At 37.3% G+C, this 13,539-nt stretch overlaps 4 protein-coding genes across 5 annotated transcripts; 2 read left to right on the forward strand and 2 right to left on the reverse strand.

Annotated features, from left to right (window-relative positions):
• Positions 1-645: 645 nt before the first annotated feature.
• LOC101895651 (uncharacterized) lies at positions 646-2,934 on the reverse strand. Its single transcript, XM_005179860.4, has 2 exons — positions 2,221-2,934; positions 646-999 (listed from the first exon to the last, which is right to left on the reverse strand). The coding sequence occupies exons 1-2, from the start codon at positions 2,707-2,709 to the stop codon at positions 688-690; spliced, it is 801 nt and encodes a 266-aa protein (XP_005179917.2). The 5' UTR covers positions 2,710-2,934; the 3' UTR covers positions 646-687.
• A 79-nt stretch (positions 2,935-3,013) lies between these two features.
• On the forward strand, positions 3,014-3,767 carry LOC101893686 (uncharacterized). The gene is made up of 2 exons (XM_005179847.4): positions 3,014-3,325; positions 3,384-3,767. Exons 1-2 carry the CDS (start codon positions 3,117-3,119, stop codon positions 3,529-3,531), a joined length of 357 nt encoding a protein of 118 aa, XP_005179904.1. The 5' UTR covers positions 3,014-3,116; the 3' UTR covers positions 3,532-3,767.
• Positions 3,768-3,811: 44 nt separating this feature from the next.
• LOC101893413 (polyubiquitin-C) lies at positions 3,812-6,702 on the reverse strand. Of its 2 annotated transcripts, none has more exons than XM_059125986.1 (2): positions 6,549-6,702; positions 3,812-6,464 (listed from the first exon to the last, which is right to left on the reverse strand). In XM_059125986.1, exon 2 carries the CDS (start codon positions 6,455-6,457, stop codon positions 3,941-3,943), a length of 2,517 nt encoding a protein of 838 aa, XP_058981969.1. In that variant the 5' UTR covers positions 6,458-6,464; positions 6,549-6,702; the 3' UTR covers positions 3,812-3,940. The 2 variants fall into 2 exon arrangements, with proteins under 2 accessions (XP_058981969.1, XP_058981970.1); XM_059125987.1 differs by having other exon boundaries at positions 6,545-6,621.
• Positions 6,703-7,747: 1,045 nt separating this feature from the next.
• On the forward strand, positions 7,748-13,282 carry LOC101895826 (transcription initiation factor TFIID subunit 2). The gene is made up of 11 exons (XM_005179861.4): positions 7,748-7,906; positions 7,974-8,028; positions 8,090-8,253; positions 8,316-9,465; positions 9,527-9,975; positions 10,961-11,210; positions 11,271-11,433; positions 11,492-11,702; positions 11,768-12,160; positions 12,223-12,805; positions 12,865-13,282. The coding sequence occupies exons 1-11, from the start codon at positions 7,851-7,853 to the stop codon at positions 13,069-13,071; spliced, it is 3,681 nt and encodes a 1,226-aa protein (XP_005179918.1). The 5' UTR covers positions 7,748-7,850; the 3' UTR covers positions 13,072-13,282.
• The last annotated feature ends 257 nt before the right edge of the window (positions 13,283-13,539 follow it).

Genomic DNA, 13,539 nt, shown 5'->3' on the forward strand with positions numbered 1-13,539 from the left:
GCAAAATGGCAGAATTCTGACACATACTATACCTTTACATTATACTTGTCTCCAATTCTCATTATGCGAGTTTATAGGAGAGAAAGGTAAAGGGCCCCGTACACGATCAAAATAAATAACATCAAAACGTGTACATAAATCTTTCAGCACACATGGTTCATGCAACCATTAAAAAAAAAGAGAATGAAAACAATAAGAGAAATAAAAGCATCTGGATAAAAAAGTGGTACAACAATGAAAATGAATTCACGTATGAAAATTTATTAGTTGAATTAAGTGTCATTGACAAACGTTTTTAAATAGTTCCACTTACGAGAAATTACTAAGCCTTGTTGAGCCTTTAACTAAAAAAGAGATACCAACATACGTGAAGTTATTCCCTCAAGTCTTTGATTATCAACTAAACTGCGATATACTGTCACAGGATGTCATTTTATATTGAGATATAAAATTTTCAAGTGCTTTATCCGCCCGTTCTGTTTTAAACTTTTGCTGTGTTTCAGTAACTGCAAGAATCCAATAGTTCTGCAATTTTTTCCATATCATAAAGGGAAACTCGGTTATCGTAGTAAAATTTTTAACATACTTGCAGTTGTGGAACATGCAAGCTATTATTACATATTTAAAGGAATATATAAGGTAAGATTTGTTTGTATATTATTTATTTACATCTTTATTTATTTATGATTACAAACTATCTTCTTCCTCGTAACTTTTGATTGGAGGAGTTGAAGAACGGCTTTCGTCCGAAAAGGCAATTGTATTGGTTAACCCAGTATTAAAATTTAGAAGACCCAACTCGCCATGGAAAATAACGTCGTTTATTAATTTTTCGGCAAAAATTCGCTGAATGTGGTCAATTTTCGAAAGCTTCTCTGCCCATACACTCGCAATGCTATGATTGGAAACTTCTGCTTTTTTCAAACGTTTTGTTGCAAGGATAACTAGCTCGTTGGTGGCAGAAGTCTTCTTTTTCTTTGGTACAGATCCTTTGCCAGGCTAAATTAGAAATACAAAAAATGATTAGAGACAATGAAGTAAATATTTTATAATTACCGATCCCAGAGACTCAAGAATAATGGTGAAATGTGGAATTTTTACCATTTTCTAGGCGCCGTGTACTGTAAACATTTCGCCATAACAAAGCCATAAAGATCTGATTCATTTTATTATAACTATAAAAAGTTCTTCAGCGTTTGCTGCTGTAAATGCCAACTATAGTTGGCATAATGGTAGAATTTCTGATGGAGATGCCTTTCTTCTTACTTCTATTATAAAGATTTTTTTTGAAAATCGAGATGCAAGTCCTGAATTAGCTCTTTGTGCCTTCCATACGTCATTGTTGGGGACGATGCATTCCAACTAACTGACAACTTCATAAAACCATTTGCTCAGATTGCGGAAGAGCAGAAAATATGTAATTACTGCCTGAGCTGGACACGTCGAGTTGTCGAAAATGCTAAAAGAGTTGCTTCGCTTGGCCGAAAGTGGCGAACTGCCAAATTTGGTTTTCTTCGATGAGAAAACATTCGTTGCCCACCAGTTTGTAAACAAACAAAATGATCGTGTTTACTTGCCAAAGAGGTGAGCTAAAAATGCGCACCTTCGGTTGGCCACCAGAACTCAAGCGCCGGCTATGGTGATGGTGTGGGCCGCCATAACAGCCAATGGTCGCTCTCCGCTCGTATTAATCGACCGTGGCATTATAATAAATACCGAATATGATCACGAAAATATTCTGGAGGGTGTATTAAAGCCTTGGGCACGCAAACATTTTGGCCGCAGACCTTCGAAATTTCAACAGGACTCAGCACCATCGCACTCAGCACGCGCCACCCAAGAATGAGGATCCTCGCTTCATTTCCAGCGCACAATGGCCACCAAAATCTCCGGATACCAATCCGTTTAGAAAGCAGGGTTGGCGCTAAAAATACCAAAGTGCCGATCACCTCAAGCATGCACTTCACCGGGAATGGGCCAAAATACCGCAGAACATCATTCTGGCAGCGAGTGGCGGTTTCATTGGCCGTTTGAAGGACATAATTCGTGCCAAAGGTGACCAAGTCAAACAAATCTAAACTTATGCTAAAAATATTCGAAATTTTTTGCTCTCATTCAATACAATTTAAAAAAATGTAAAAATTAAGGCGTTTGACTTTGTTGCAGTTTTTATCTCACCCTGTATGTAATAACATTTCTCATAATAATACGTGTACTTACTCGAAATGATCGGGGTTTACTAAATTTCCTTGGGGTTTCAATTTCATCAATTTCATCTAAAAATCTCAATGCATCGAAGTAGTAGAGAGAAGTTTTAAATGCTCCACCTGTTCCACTTTTCTCCAAATCCTTTTTTCGCTTTAATTCGCGTCTATAATTAGTACGCAACGTATTTATTTTTCTTGTCAAGTCTTTCTTCTCGGCATTTGGGTATTGTTCACGGTATTTCGACATCAAAACTTCATATTGATTTTCTTTAATAGCCCGCTTGCTATATTCTTCAGATTTAACATCCCAAAGTGCTGGCAACGACCGGTAAACTTCCAATAACTCAATAATATGTTTTTTCTCCGTATCCGACATCTCTATACACCCAAGCGTCACAAATGAGAAAGAATATGCATGATCTCTCAACCGCACACACGTCAAAGTAAGTTGAACGTCAAGCACGAGAAAAATAAAAACAAATGGTGATTTTGCTTCAAGCATCGTAGGTGTGACGCATACAAATTTTTCACTAACACCACAAAATGCATGTCATGCATTTTGACAGACTTAGGCAATCCATAAAAAATACGTTCCAAGATAGTGGTAATACGCAATAAGACAACAAAATTATCATCAAAAACAATTTAAAATAATTGTTATAGTCTAAACATTAATTATTTTTTAATTTTTGAGAAAAATTTCGAAGGTTGACACACTCCCAGTTGGACAAAATACACAGGTTTTAAGAAGAATAGAGTATAGTCTCTTTGCATAGTCCTTCAACCGTTCAAATTGTAAATCGTATTCAATTCCAATTTTACATGTTTTCGTAAATATTAGAAATAAAATATTGTAATTCTTGTCATTATTTTCAACATCGTCTCTAAATTGTTCGTCCAATTAAAATTATGGCAGATGACGATGATAAACCTAAGAAACATACATTGGAATCCCTATTTCATCTGTATGCCAACAATATTGTTGTAACCATGGACCTGGACAATGAAGATTACGATTGCATTTTGTTGTCACAAATTGATTATTGGTTGGAACAGGCAAAATTATTGCGAACAACATTTACTGTAACAGAAACGGGTTTGGTATACATGGAATTTAGGTGAATTGTTTTAATAAAATCGTATTGGGAGTATTATTAAAATTATTAATTTTTTTAGAAAATGGCGTTTAGATTATGAAGAGTTTTTAGATTTTCTAGAAAAAATCTGTGAGGGGAAAAATGTCACTGTCGAAGAAGTTAAGACATTTCTCTTGGAGGCTGGAGTGCCTGGTACGGGTTCCAGTGACGTTGTGGTCGTGAAATAAATTGACGATTACAAACAAAATACCAAAACAGATTAAAAGAAAATTAAAACAATTTTGGATGGATTTTAACTTTAACATGCGATATTTAGACATTTTCATCGAATTTTTTTGTAAACAAGTTAAAATCGACAATATTTCGATGTCGAATGCGGGAATTTAGCCAATGATCTAAAACTGACATTCCCCATTACCCAAAATTAATAAAATAAATTAGGTAATTTCCTAAGTCCAAATGATGCAATAGTTTTTTTTAGAAATTTTAAATAAAAATTGCACAAAATTTCTTTAAGTGTGGAAATATTTAAATTTATTGAAATCCAAATGGTTGATAATACAAATGTTCAATCTCTAGTAATCATCAGAACGGAAAATTATAGACATTTTATTTGGATTTTCATTGATAGAGAATTTAGAATGAGCCTCCGCGAAGACGAAGTACAAGATGTAGGGTCGATTCCTTTTGAATATTGTAATCGGACAAGGTGCGGCCATCTTCTAATTGTTTGCCAGCGAAAATCAAACGCTGTTGGTCTGGGGGAATACCTTCCTTATCCTGGATTTTGGCCTTGACATTTTCTATGGTATCTGATGGCTCAACTTCCAAGGTAATAGTTTTACCTGTCAAAGTCTTGACGAAAATTTGCATTCCACCACGGAGACGCAGGACCAAATGCAAAGTTGACTCCTTCTGAATGTTGTAATCAGATAAGGTACGACCATCTTCTAGCTGTTTGCCAGCGAAAATCAAACGCTGCTGGTCTGGGGGAATTCCTTCCTTATCTTGGATTTTGGCCTTAACATTTTCAATGGTATCTGAAGGCTCCACTTCCAAAGTGATCGTCTTTCCTGTCAATGTCTTAACGAATATTTGCATTCCACCACGAAGACGTAGGACCAAATGCAAAGTTGACTCCTTCTGAATGTTGTAATCAGATAAGGTACGACCATCTTCTAGCTGTTTGCCAGCGAAAATCAAACGCTGCTGGTCTGGGGGAATTCCTTCCTTATCTTGGATTTTGGCCTTAACATTTTCAATGGTATCTGAAGGCTCCACTTCCAAAGTGATGGTTTTTCCTGTCAAAGTCTTAACGAAAATTTGCATTCCACCACGAAGACGTAGGACCAAATGCAAAGTTGACTCCTTCTGAATGTTGTAATCAGATAAGGTACGACCATCTTCTAGCTGTTTGCCAGCGAAAATCAAACGCTGCTGGTCTGGGGGAATTCCTTCCTTATCTTGGATTTTGGCCTTAACATTTTCAATGGTATCTGAAGGCTCCACTTCCAAAGTGATCGTCTTTCCTGTCAATGTCTTAACGAATATTTGCATTCCACCACGAAGACGTAGGACCAAATGCAAAGTTGACTCCTTCTGAATGTTGTAATCAGATAAGGTACGACCATCTTCTAGCTGTTTGCCAGCGAAAATCAAACGCTGCTGGTCTGGGGGAATTCCTTCCTTATCCTGGATTTTGGCCTTGACATTTTCAATTGTATCCGAAGGCTCCACTTCCAAAGTGATGGTCTTTCCAGTCAAAGTCTTGACGAAAATTTGCATTCCTCCACGAAGACGTAGGACCAAATGCAAAGTTGACTCCTTTTGGATATTATAATCCGACAACGTACGACCATCTTCTAGCTGTTTGCCAGCGAAAATCAAACGCTGCTGGTCAGGGGGAATACCTTCCTTATCTTGGATCTTGGCCTTAACATTTTCTATGGTATCTGAGGGCTCCACTTCCAAAGTGATGGTCTTTCCAGTCAAAGTCTTGACGAAAATTTGCATTCCTCCACGGAGACGTAGAACCAAATGCAAAGTTGACTCCTTTTGAATATTGTAATCGGATAAGGTGCGGCCATCTTCTAATTGTTTGCCAGCGAAAATCAAACGCTGCTGGTCTGGGGGAATACCTTCCTTATCTTGGATTTTGGCCTTGACATTTTCAATGGTATCTGAAGGCTCTACTTCCAAGGTAATAGTTTTACCTGTCAAAGTCTTAACGAAAATTTGCATTCCACCACGAAGACGTAGGACCAAATGCAGAGTTGATTCCTTCTGAATATTGTAATCGGATAAGGTGCGGCCATCTTCTAATTGTTTTCCAGCGAAAATCAAACGCTGCTGGTCTGGGGGAATACCTTCCTTATCTTGGATTTTGGCCTTGACATTTTCTATGGTATCTGATGGCTCCACTTCCAAAGTGATGGTCTTTCCAGTCAATGTTTTAACGAAAATTTGCATTCCACCACGAAGACGTAGAACCAAATGCAAAGTTGACTCCTTTTGAATATTGTAATCGGATAAGGTACGACCATCTTCTAGCTGTTTGCCAGCGAAAATCAAACGCTGCTGGTCTGGGGGAATTCCTTCTTTATCCTGGATTTTGGCCTTGACATTTTCTATGGTATCTGATGGCTCCACTTCCAAAGTGATGGTCTTTCCAGTCAAAGTCTTGACGAAAATTTGCATTCCACCACGAAGACGGAGAACCAAATGCAAAGTTGACTCCTTTTGAATATTGTAATCAGATAAGGTGCGGCCATCTTCTAATTGTTTGCCAGCGAAAATCAAACGCTGCTGGTCTGGGGGAATACCTTCCTTATCTTGGATTTTTGCCTTGACATTTTCTATGGTATCTGATGGCTCTACTTCCAAGGTAATAGTTTTACCTGTCAAAGTCTTGACGAAAATTTGCATTCCACCACGGAGACGCAGGACCAAATGCAAAGTTGACTCCTTTTGAATGTTGTAATCAGATAAGGTACGACCATCTTCCAATTGTTTTCCGGCGAAAATTAAACGCTGTTGGTCTGGAGGAATGCCTTCCTTGTCCTGAATTTTAGCTTTTACATTTTCAATTGTATCCGAAGGTTCCACCTCCAATGTAATTGTCTTGCCGGTCAAGGTCTTCACGAAGATCTGCATTTTCTAGCTGCATAAATCAGATATAAATCGGAATTAGTTTGATTTTTTAAAAATCAATTTTAATAAAATTAAAAAAGAATAGCTTACTCACAGATATTTCAATATTAATAATTTCAGTTGTAAAGAACGTCTTGTAATAACGCCAACTTGTGAAATTGTGTATACTGGTGAAAAAATGCTGACTCATTGTATAAATGTTCACCGAGCCGTTGTAAAATTGATAACGGCGACACTTTTTGTTGAGATGTAATCATGGAAAGTCACTTTACAGTAGGCAAGTTTACTTGCGGCAAGTCCCAGTGTGTTCTCAGAGGGGAAATGGTGAATTTAAACTAATGAAGATTAACCTTTGGGTTTATTTACACCCTAAAGAGATAATATAAATGCCGCTAAGTTGATGTTTGTTTAATGTATACATACATACACAACTCAAACATGATGTAACAAAAAACCTCATATAAACACCATAAGTGTTGAAAAATAACTGTTTATTCGCCTTGGTGACATTCTGCTAGAAAAACATTATCCCAATGCGAAATATAAAAGTACCTTCCGCAATATATTTATGTTACAATATTTATGTCTGTCTTTTGGTTATTTTAACACTCAACAAAGATATTTGGTAGTGAAGTGCAAGTGCAAGAATGTACAAGTTTTAACTACGATAACCGATGTTTCCTTTATGATATCTCAAAATCTCAAAAGTAGTACATTCTTGCAGTTCTGGTACATACCAAATATATTTGTTGAATGTTAAAAGAGTGGTCAAGAGAACAAAGTTAGCTTGTGAGACAAAATCTAAAAGCCAACTGCTAAGGGTTTTTTCAGACGGGATGTTCTTTTACATATGTGCTGTCAATTTTGTGTAAGGTTTGAAGCATGGTAGAAGAATACAGGTAGTCGTATCGACACAGCTGCTGGGACAATGAACTGTAAAACCGATTTTGGAATTAAAAATGTTGAATGAAAAATTATTGAAATTAGTAAAAATTGTTGAAAATAGCATATCATAACAACCTCCGGTTTGCGTCGTGTAATAAAATATATAAAAATCTACTTGTTTTTGACAAAACATTTTAAAAATTTTGACGCGTCAATGTTCATTAGCATTGATGACTGCATTTTTCTACCATGGTTTGAAGATAAAATTGCAATACCCAAGGATTTGATTCCATTATCTAATGTCGGAAAGAAATGTGCACTTGGGAATGAGATAATTAAAAATATGGCAACTCGAATTATGGATCTCAGTTCTTGTAGCAAAGAAAGAAGAAGCTTACCATTTGTTTTGTTTTGGTGGTGACGCCGACATAAAATCGTCTCGCTTCGTTGTCTGGATATGTTGTGTACATTGATGGTTTTCCTGGATTAGTTCGGAATCACAGGACACACAATGGAACCAGAACTTGATCTCAAAGTTAAGGAGCAACCGGCGAGACCATTTAAATTATAAGTATTTCCTACTGCAGTCTGAAGAAAAGTTAATTTTCAATGAGATTTCTTTTCGTTTCAGCACGGCTCACCAAATTGTTAGTTTAACCGGAATTAGTTTCGAAAGAAAAAGTATAATTGTAAGTGATCAAAGTAAAGAGATTTGCCTTATACGTTATTTGCACATATTAATACTTCCAGGGAGCTGTGGAATTAACAATTGTTCCCACAAAGGAAAATTTAAGAATCATACGTTTGAATGCCAAACAGTGCCGTGTGTACCGGGTGTTGCTGAACGATGTCTGTGAAGCAGATTTTGTTTATTTCGATCCATTTTTGGATATATGCCAGGGAGATGCCAAAACGTATGTTCATATAAGTAACATGCAGAATAGGAGCATAATATTTATACATTTCTTTTCAACAGCCGTTCATTGGAGACTTTTTCCAAGTTCCATTTAACAGCGGCACAGAAAACAGATCCCGATGCAAATTGTGGAGAATTGCTGATCCAGGTGCCACCCGAAGGCTACCATATGATACAAGAGGGACGTGGGCTACGAATTGGCATTGAATTCTCTTTGGAGAATCCTCAGGGCGGCATACATTTTGTCATACCGCCCACGAATGACGACGATCCCCAACCCAACAGTGCCCATATGTACACACATTCCTATGAGAACTCGTCACGTTTGTGGTTTCCATGCGTTGATAGTTTTGCAGATCCGTGTACATGGAAATTGGAGTTTACTGTGGACAAGCATTTAACTGCTGTTTCTTGTGGCGAACTAATGGAAGTGGTGATGACGCCCGACTTGCGTAGGAAAACTTTTCACTATTCCCTAAATGTGCCAGTGTGTGCTCCAAATATTGCATTAGCCGTGGGACCCTTTGAAATCTATGTCGATCCACATATGCATGAAGTAACACACTTTTGTTTGCCACAGCTGTTGCCGTTGCTCAAGAACACTGTGCGCTACTTGCACGAAGCTTTTGAGTTTTTCGAAGAGACCTTATCTACCCGCTATCCGTTCTCATGCTACAAACAGGTATTTGTAGATCACGCAGATGCAGATATAAGTGCCTATGCCACAATGAGCATAGCTTCGGTACATCTTTTGCATAGCATAGCTATAATTGATCAAACTTATGTTTCGCGAACTCTCATGTCTAGAGCTGTGGCGGAACAGTTTTTTGGATGTTTTATAACGTCACATCATTGGTCAGATACTTGGCTGGCCAAGGGCATTGCGGAGTACTTATGTGGCCTCTATTCACGCAAATGTTTTGGCAACAATGAGTACCGCGAATGGATACAAAAAGAGCTGGACAGGGTGGTGAAGTATGAGGAGCAGTATGGCGGTATTATTTTGGATTGTAGCCAGCCTCCTGCACCGCTGCCTGTGAGTAGCACTAATCCGGCGGCTTCCTCAGCCAAACATCAGGAAATTATTCACTATTTCCCCATAAAAAGTTTACACACGGTTTCTCCAAAATATGTGGACGCCATGAGGAGGAAAGCCCATTTGGTTATACGAATGGTGGAGAATCGTATAGGCCAAGAATTGCTAATACAGGTTGAAAATAGGAAAAAAGTTGGCCAATAATTTGCATATTTTAATTGTTTTGCTTTTTAAGGTATTCAACAAACAACTGGCCTTGGCAACAAATGCGGCTGGGACAAAAATCGGTTCGGGACTTTGGCATCATTTGCTCATATCCACAAATATTTTTATAAAAGCTATTTTCACGGTTACCGGCAAAGATATGTCGGTATTTATGGATCAATGGGTACGCACTGGTGGCCATGCGAAATTCTCGCTTACATCCGTTTTCAATCGCAAACGTAATACAATTGAGCTGGAAATTCGTCAAGATTTTGTTAATCAACGGGGTGTACGAAAATATAATGGGCCACTTTTGGTTCAACTACAAGAGTTGGATGGTACTTTCAAGCATATGCTCCAAATCGAAAATGTTGTGGTCAAGGCGGACATAACATGTCACTCGAAGAGCCGGCGAAACAAGAAAAAGAAAATTCCATTATGTACGGGAGAGGAAGTCGATATGGATCTATCGCCCATGGAGTAAGTTTTTTATACCCTGCACCATAGTATGGAGGGTATATTAAGTTTGTCATTCCGTTTATTATTCCTCGAAATATACATTTTAGATCCCACAAAGTATATATATATATATATATATATATATATATATATATATATATATATATATATATATATATATATATATATATATATATATATATATATATATATATATATTCTTGATCCGTCCGTCCGTCTGACCGTCTGTGGAAATCACTCTAGCTTCCGAACGATATGAAGTAGATTAAAAAAATTTTACTCAAATGTGTATAATGTCTGCAGGACTTTTGGTATTGAAAATGGGTGATGTAGGTCCAGGTTTTGGTATAGCCCCAGGATTTGGTATAGCCCCCATATAATGGTACCTCCCTTTTTTCGGCATTTTGGTGATTTAAGCGACATTTTTCACCGGAAATGTTTGAAATTTGGTATTTGAAGTTCGTAATGGATACTACAGCCTAAGACAGAAAATTGTCTGTGCAAGTCCACGTCTTCGTATAGCCCCCATATAACGGTACCCCCGATATTCGGTATTTTGATGAGTTTAGTGACATTATTCACCGGAATTGTTTCAAATTTGGAGTTTGAAGCTCCTAATGGATACTTAAGACTATGCATGTCCACGTCTTCGTATAGACCCTAATATAACGGCTACATTCGGTATTTTTATGATTTTAACAGAATTTTTAACGGATTTTATTATTTTTATTTGAAAATTGCCAAAATCGTTCCGAATGGTGAAGGGTATTCAAAGATCGGCCCGGCAGCTTATTTACTTGTTTTTAGTTAAATCACTAGAGGTCGAGAAATCCTTTACTTGAAATTGTCTTGCAAATGTTTCCTGGACATAATTCTTTTCCAAGCTAACAATAATTCCTAATTCGGTCCGAATCTCTGTTGAAAATTTTGAAAACAATATAGTTTTGTATAATTATTTTTAATTTCTACTTTTTACTAATGATAGTGACTCACCTGTACTGTGGATACGATTAGATCCGGAGATGATTTTGATAAGAGATTTAAATATCGAGCAACCCGATTTCCAGTGGCAATTTCAACTGAGGCATGAACGTGATGTCACCGCTCAATTTGAGGCTATCAAAGCCTTGGAGAAATATCCCACGAATGCAACCCGATCAGCTTTGACTGATGCCATTGAAAATGAGCAGTTTTTCTATAAAGTTCGTTGCGAGGCAGCAAATTGTTTAACAAAGGTAGGTGGCGTACGATACAATCATATTTTCAATGGCGTTATTTAATACTTTCCTATTTAGGTGGCCAATCAAATGGTTACTCAGTGGAGTGGTCCACCTGCTATGTTGAATATATTCCGGAAATTCTTTGGTTCATTTAGTGCACCGCACATTATAAAACAAAATAATTTCTCGAATTTTCAATTGTATTTTTTGCAAAAAGTTATACCCGTCGCAATGGCTGGTAGGTTTTCCGTTTGTTTTACGTAAAAGTTGAATAATCAATTGCTTGATTCTTTCAGGTCTTCGCACATCTCATGGTATCTGTCCACCGGAAGTCTTGCGTTTTCTATTCGATCTATTCAAATACAATGACAATACACGTAATCATTACAGTGATGTCTACTATAGGTCTGCTTTGGTAAATGCTTTAGGTCATTCAATTACACCAGTTGTATCAGTGGTTTTGAGAGGCACACCCATCACTTCGGATAGTCTTTCAGCAGATGCAAAGTAAGTAGCTGACGTAGATTGTTTATTTTTAATTCATATTGATAATTTAATGACCACTCCAAAAGGCTTGTTCTGGAAGAGGTTACACGTCTATTGAATTTGGAAAAACATTTACCTTCATACAAGTACATGGTATCGGTGTCGTGTTTAAAAGTCATAAGAAAGCTCCAGAAATGTGGCCATTTGCCCTCATTACCCAATATTTATCGCTGCTATGCCGCTTATGGCCAGTATCTGGATCTAAGAGTTGCTGCCATGGAATGTTTGGTAGATTTTGTTAAAGTCGATGGTCGTTGGGAAGATTTGGATCATTTAATAACTCTGCTGGAGACAGATCCGGATCCGGCAGCTCGCCATGCATTGGCTCAGCTATTAATTGATAATCCTCCCTTTACCAGAGAGTCAAAGAGCCGTTTGGACCGTCCCGAGTTGGTGGAGAGGCTTTGGAGCAATATGAAGTAATGCTAAAACTACCGGAATTATTCAGCATACCTTAACATTTCTTTTGCTCTCATTTTAGTAACAAGTTGGCATTTGATACAAAGCTACGCTGTGACATGGTCGATCTTTATTATGCCTTATATGGTACGAGACGCCCACTTTGCTTACAATCGGCCGAAATGAATAGTATGTATAAGGATTTCATACGCGAAGGAACATCAAAGAAAACTTCCAGTGCGGCATCATCCTCCATACCCAAAGTCCTGCCGGAAGTTAAAACAGAGATACGACGTGATGAACCGGATATATTAGAAAGCAAGTCCAATGTTATGACAGCTATAAAACGTACAGCAAGCGAAGCATTTGAAGATACCGATGTTGGAAGTATCAAAATGGAAACTCACGAAGAAATCGCCGTTGTTAATGAAATAATAAAAGATGAAATTTACGAAGATGGCGTTAAAAAATTGGAAGTTTCCCATGTTGAAAGTGAAACATATGTTTCGGAGACGAAAAAACTTAAAAGCGAAGCATTCGATGAAGATGATAATTCAGTTACAATTATTGATATATCTGAGACTACAATTACACGAATGGACAGTAGTTTTGATTCCTCTAGGGCAGACGGAGACCTGAGACAGAAAATGGATGCCTCTTCAAAGGTTTGTGGATGTCAAGGGGTTTTAGATGAAATTTATTATTTTTTATTTCAATTTTGCAGAAGAAAAAGAAAAAGGACAAAAAGAAGCACAAACACAAGCATAAGCATAAGCACAATCGTGAAAAGGACAAAGATCGTGAACGCCGTGAAAAGCGAGATCCCAATATTTCACGTCTACAGACTAAGGAGGCGGCCACTCCAGAAACCTTAAGTTCGGCTGACAGCAGCAACAGCAATAGCAATCCCCCATTTAATTTTCATACATAGCATCGGCTTTTGAATCACTCCATTAAGTTTGAATCATTTCTGATGAAGAGATAGATAAATAATTGCAAATTTAGAGATAAGGATTTTATATACATATTGAGGTTAACTGTAAGTTATACACCGTATCAATGATAATTGAAATCAGACTTATAGTCTGTCCATGTACAAAATCAAATCAAATAAATAGACATTTCAGATTTATTTTTTCCAATATGAAGGAATTTTCAATTTAAAGAGGTTATATGTTAACCTATACATTGTGACATGAAAAAACTGCAACCAACTTCAGACTGCTGTCATTTCTAAGCAACTCGTCTGAAAGCTGTTAAAATTATTCCAGTGACAGCTCATTATATTGTTTACAAGCGTACAAAAGCATTTTGGTGAGAATTTTCCAGAAAAAAAGTTATTCGTGATGGAATTCAAGCGTGATAGTGTGATTTATTTATATTTTTCTGGAAAACCAGA

The sequence above is a fragment of the Musca domestica genome, unplaced genomic scaffold, assembly GCF_030504385.1.
Source record: "Musca domestica strain aabys unplaced genomic scaffold, Musca_domestica.polishedcontigs.V.1.1 36, whole genome shotgun sequence".
NCBI classification, from domain to species: domain Eukaryota; kingdom Metazoa; phylum Arthropoda; class Insecta; order Diptera; family Muscidae; genus Musca; species Musca domestica.

Coding starts and splice junctions, on each gene's coding strand:
- LOC101895651 (XM_005179860.4), bottom strand. CDS start 2,709: ATGCTTGAAGCAAAATCACCATTTGTTTTTATTTTTCTCGTGCTTGAC. Junction 1,000..2,220: donor GTAAACCCCGATCATTTCGA/GTAAGTACACGT, acceptor TTTCTAATTTAG/CCTGGCAAAGGATCTGTACC.
- LOC101893686 (XM_005179847.4), top strand. CDS start 3,117: ATGGCAGATGACGATGATAAACCTAAGAAACATACATTGGAATCCCTA. Junction 3,326..3,383: donor TTGGTATACATGGAATTTAG/GTGAATTGTTTT, acceptor TAATTTTTTTAG/AAAATGGCGTTTAGATTATG.
- LOC101895826 (XM_005179861.4), top strand. CDS start 7,851: ATGGAACCAGAACTTGATCTCAAAGTTAAGGAGCAACCGGCGAGACCA. Junction 7,907..7,973: donor CCGGCGAGACCATTTAAATT/ATAAGTATTTCC, acceptor TCGTTTCAGCAC/GGCTCACCAAATTGTTAGTT. Junction 8,029..8,089: donor TCGAAAGAAAAAGTATAATT/GTAAGTGATCAA, acceptor TAATACTTCCAG/GGAGCTGTGGAATTAACAAT.
- LOC101893413 (XM_059125986.1), bottom strand. CDS start 6,457: ATGCAGATCTTCGTGAAGACCTTGACCGGCAAGACAATTACATTGGAG.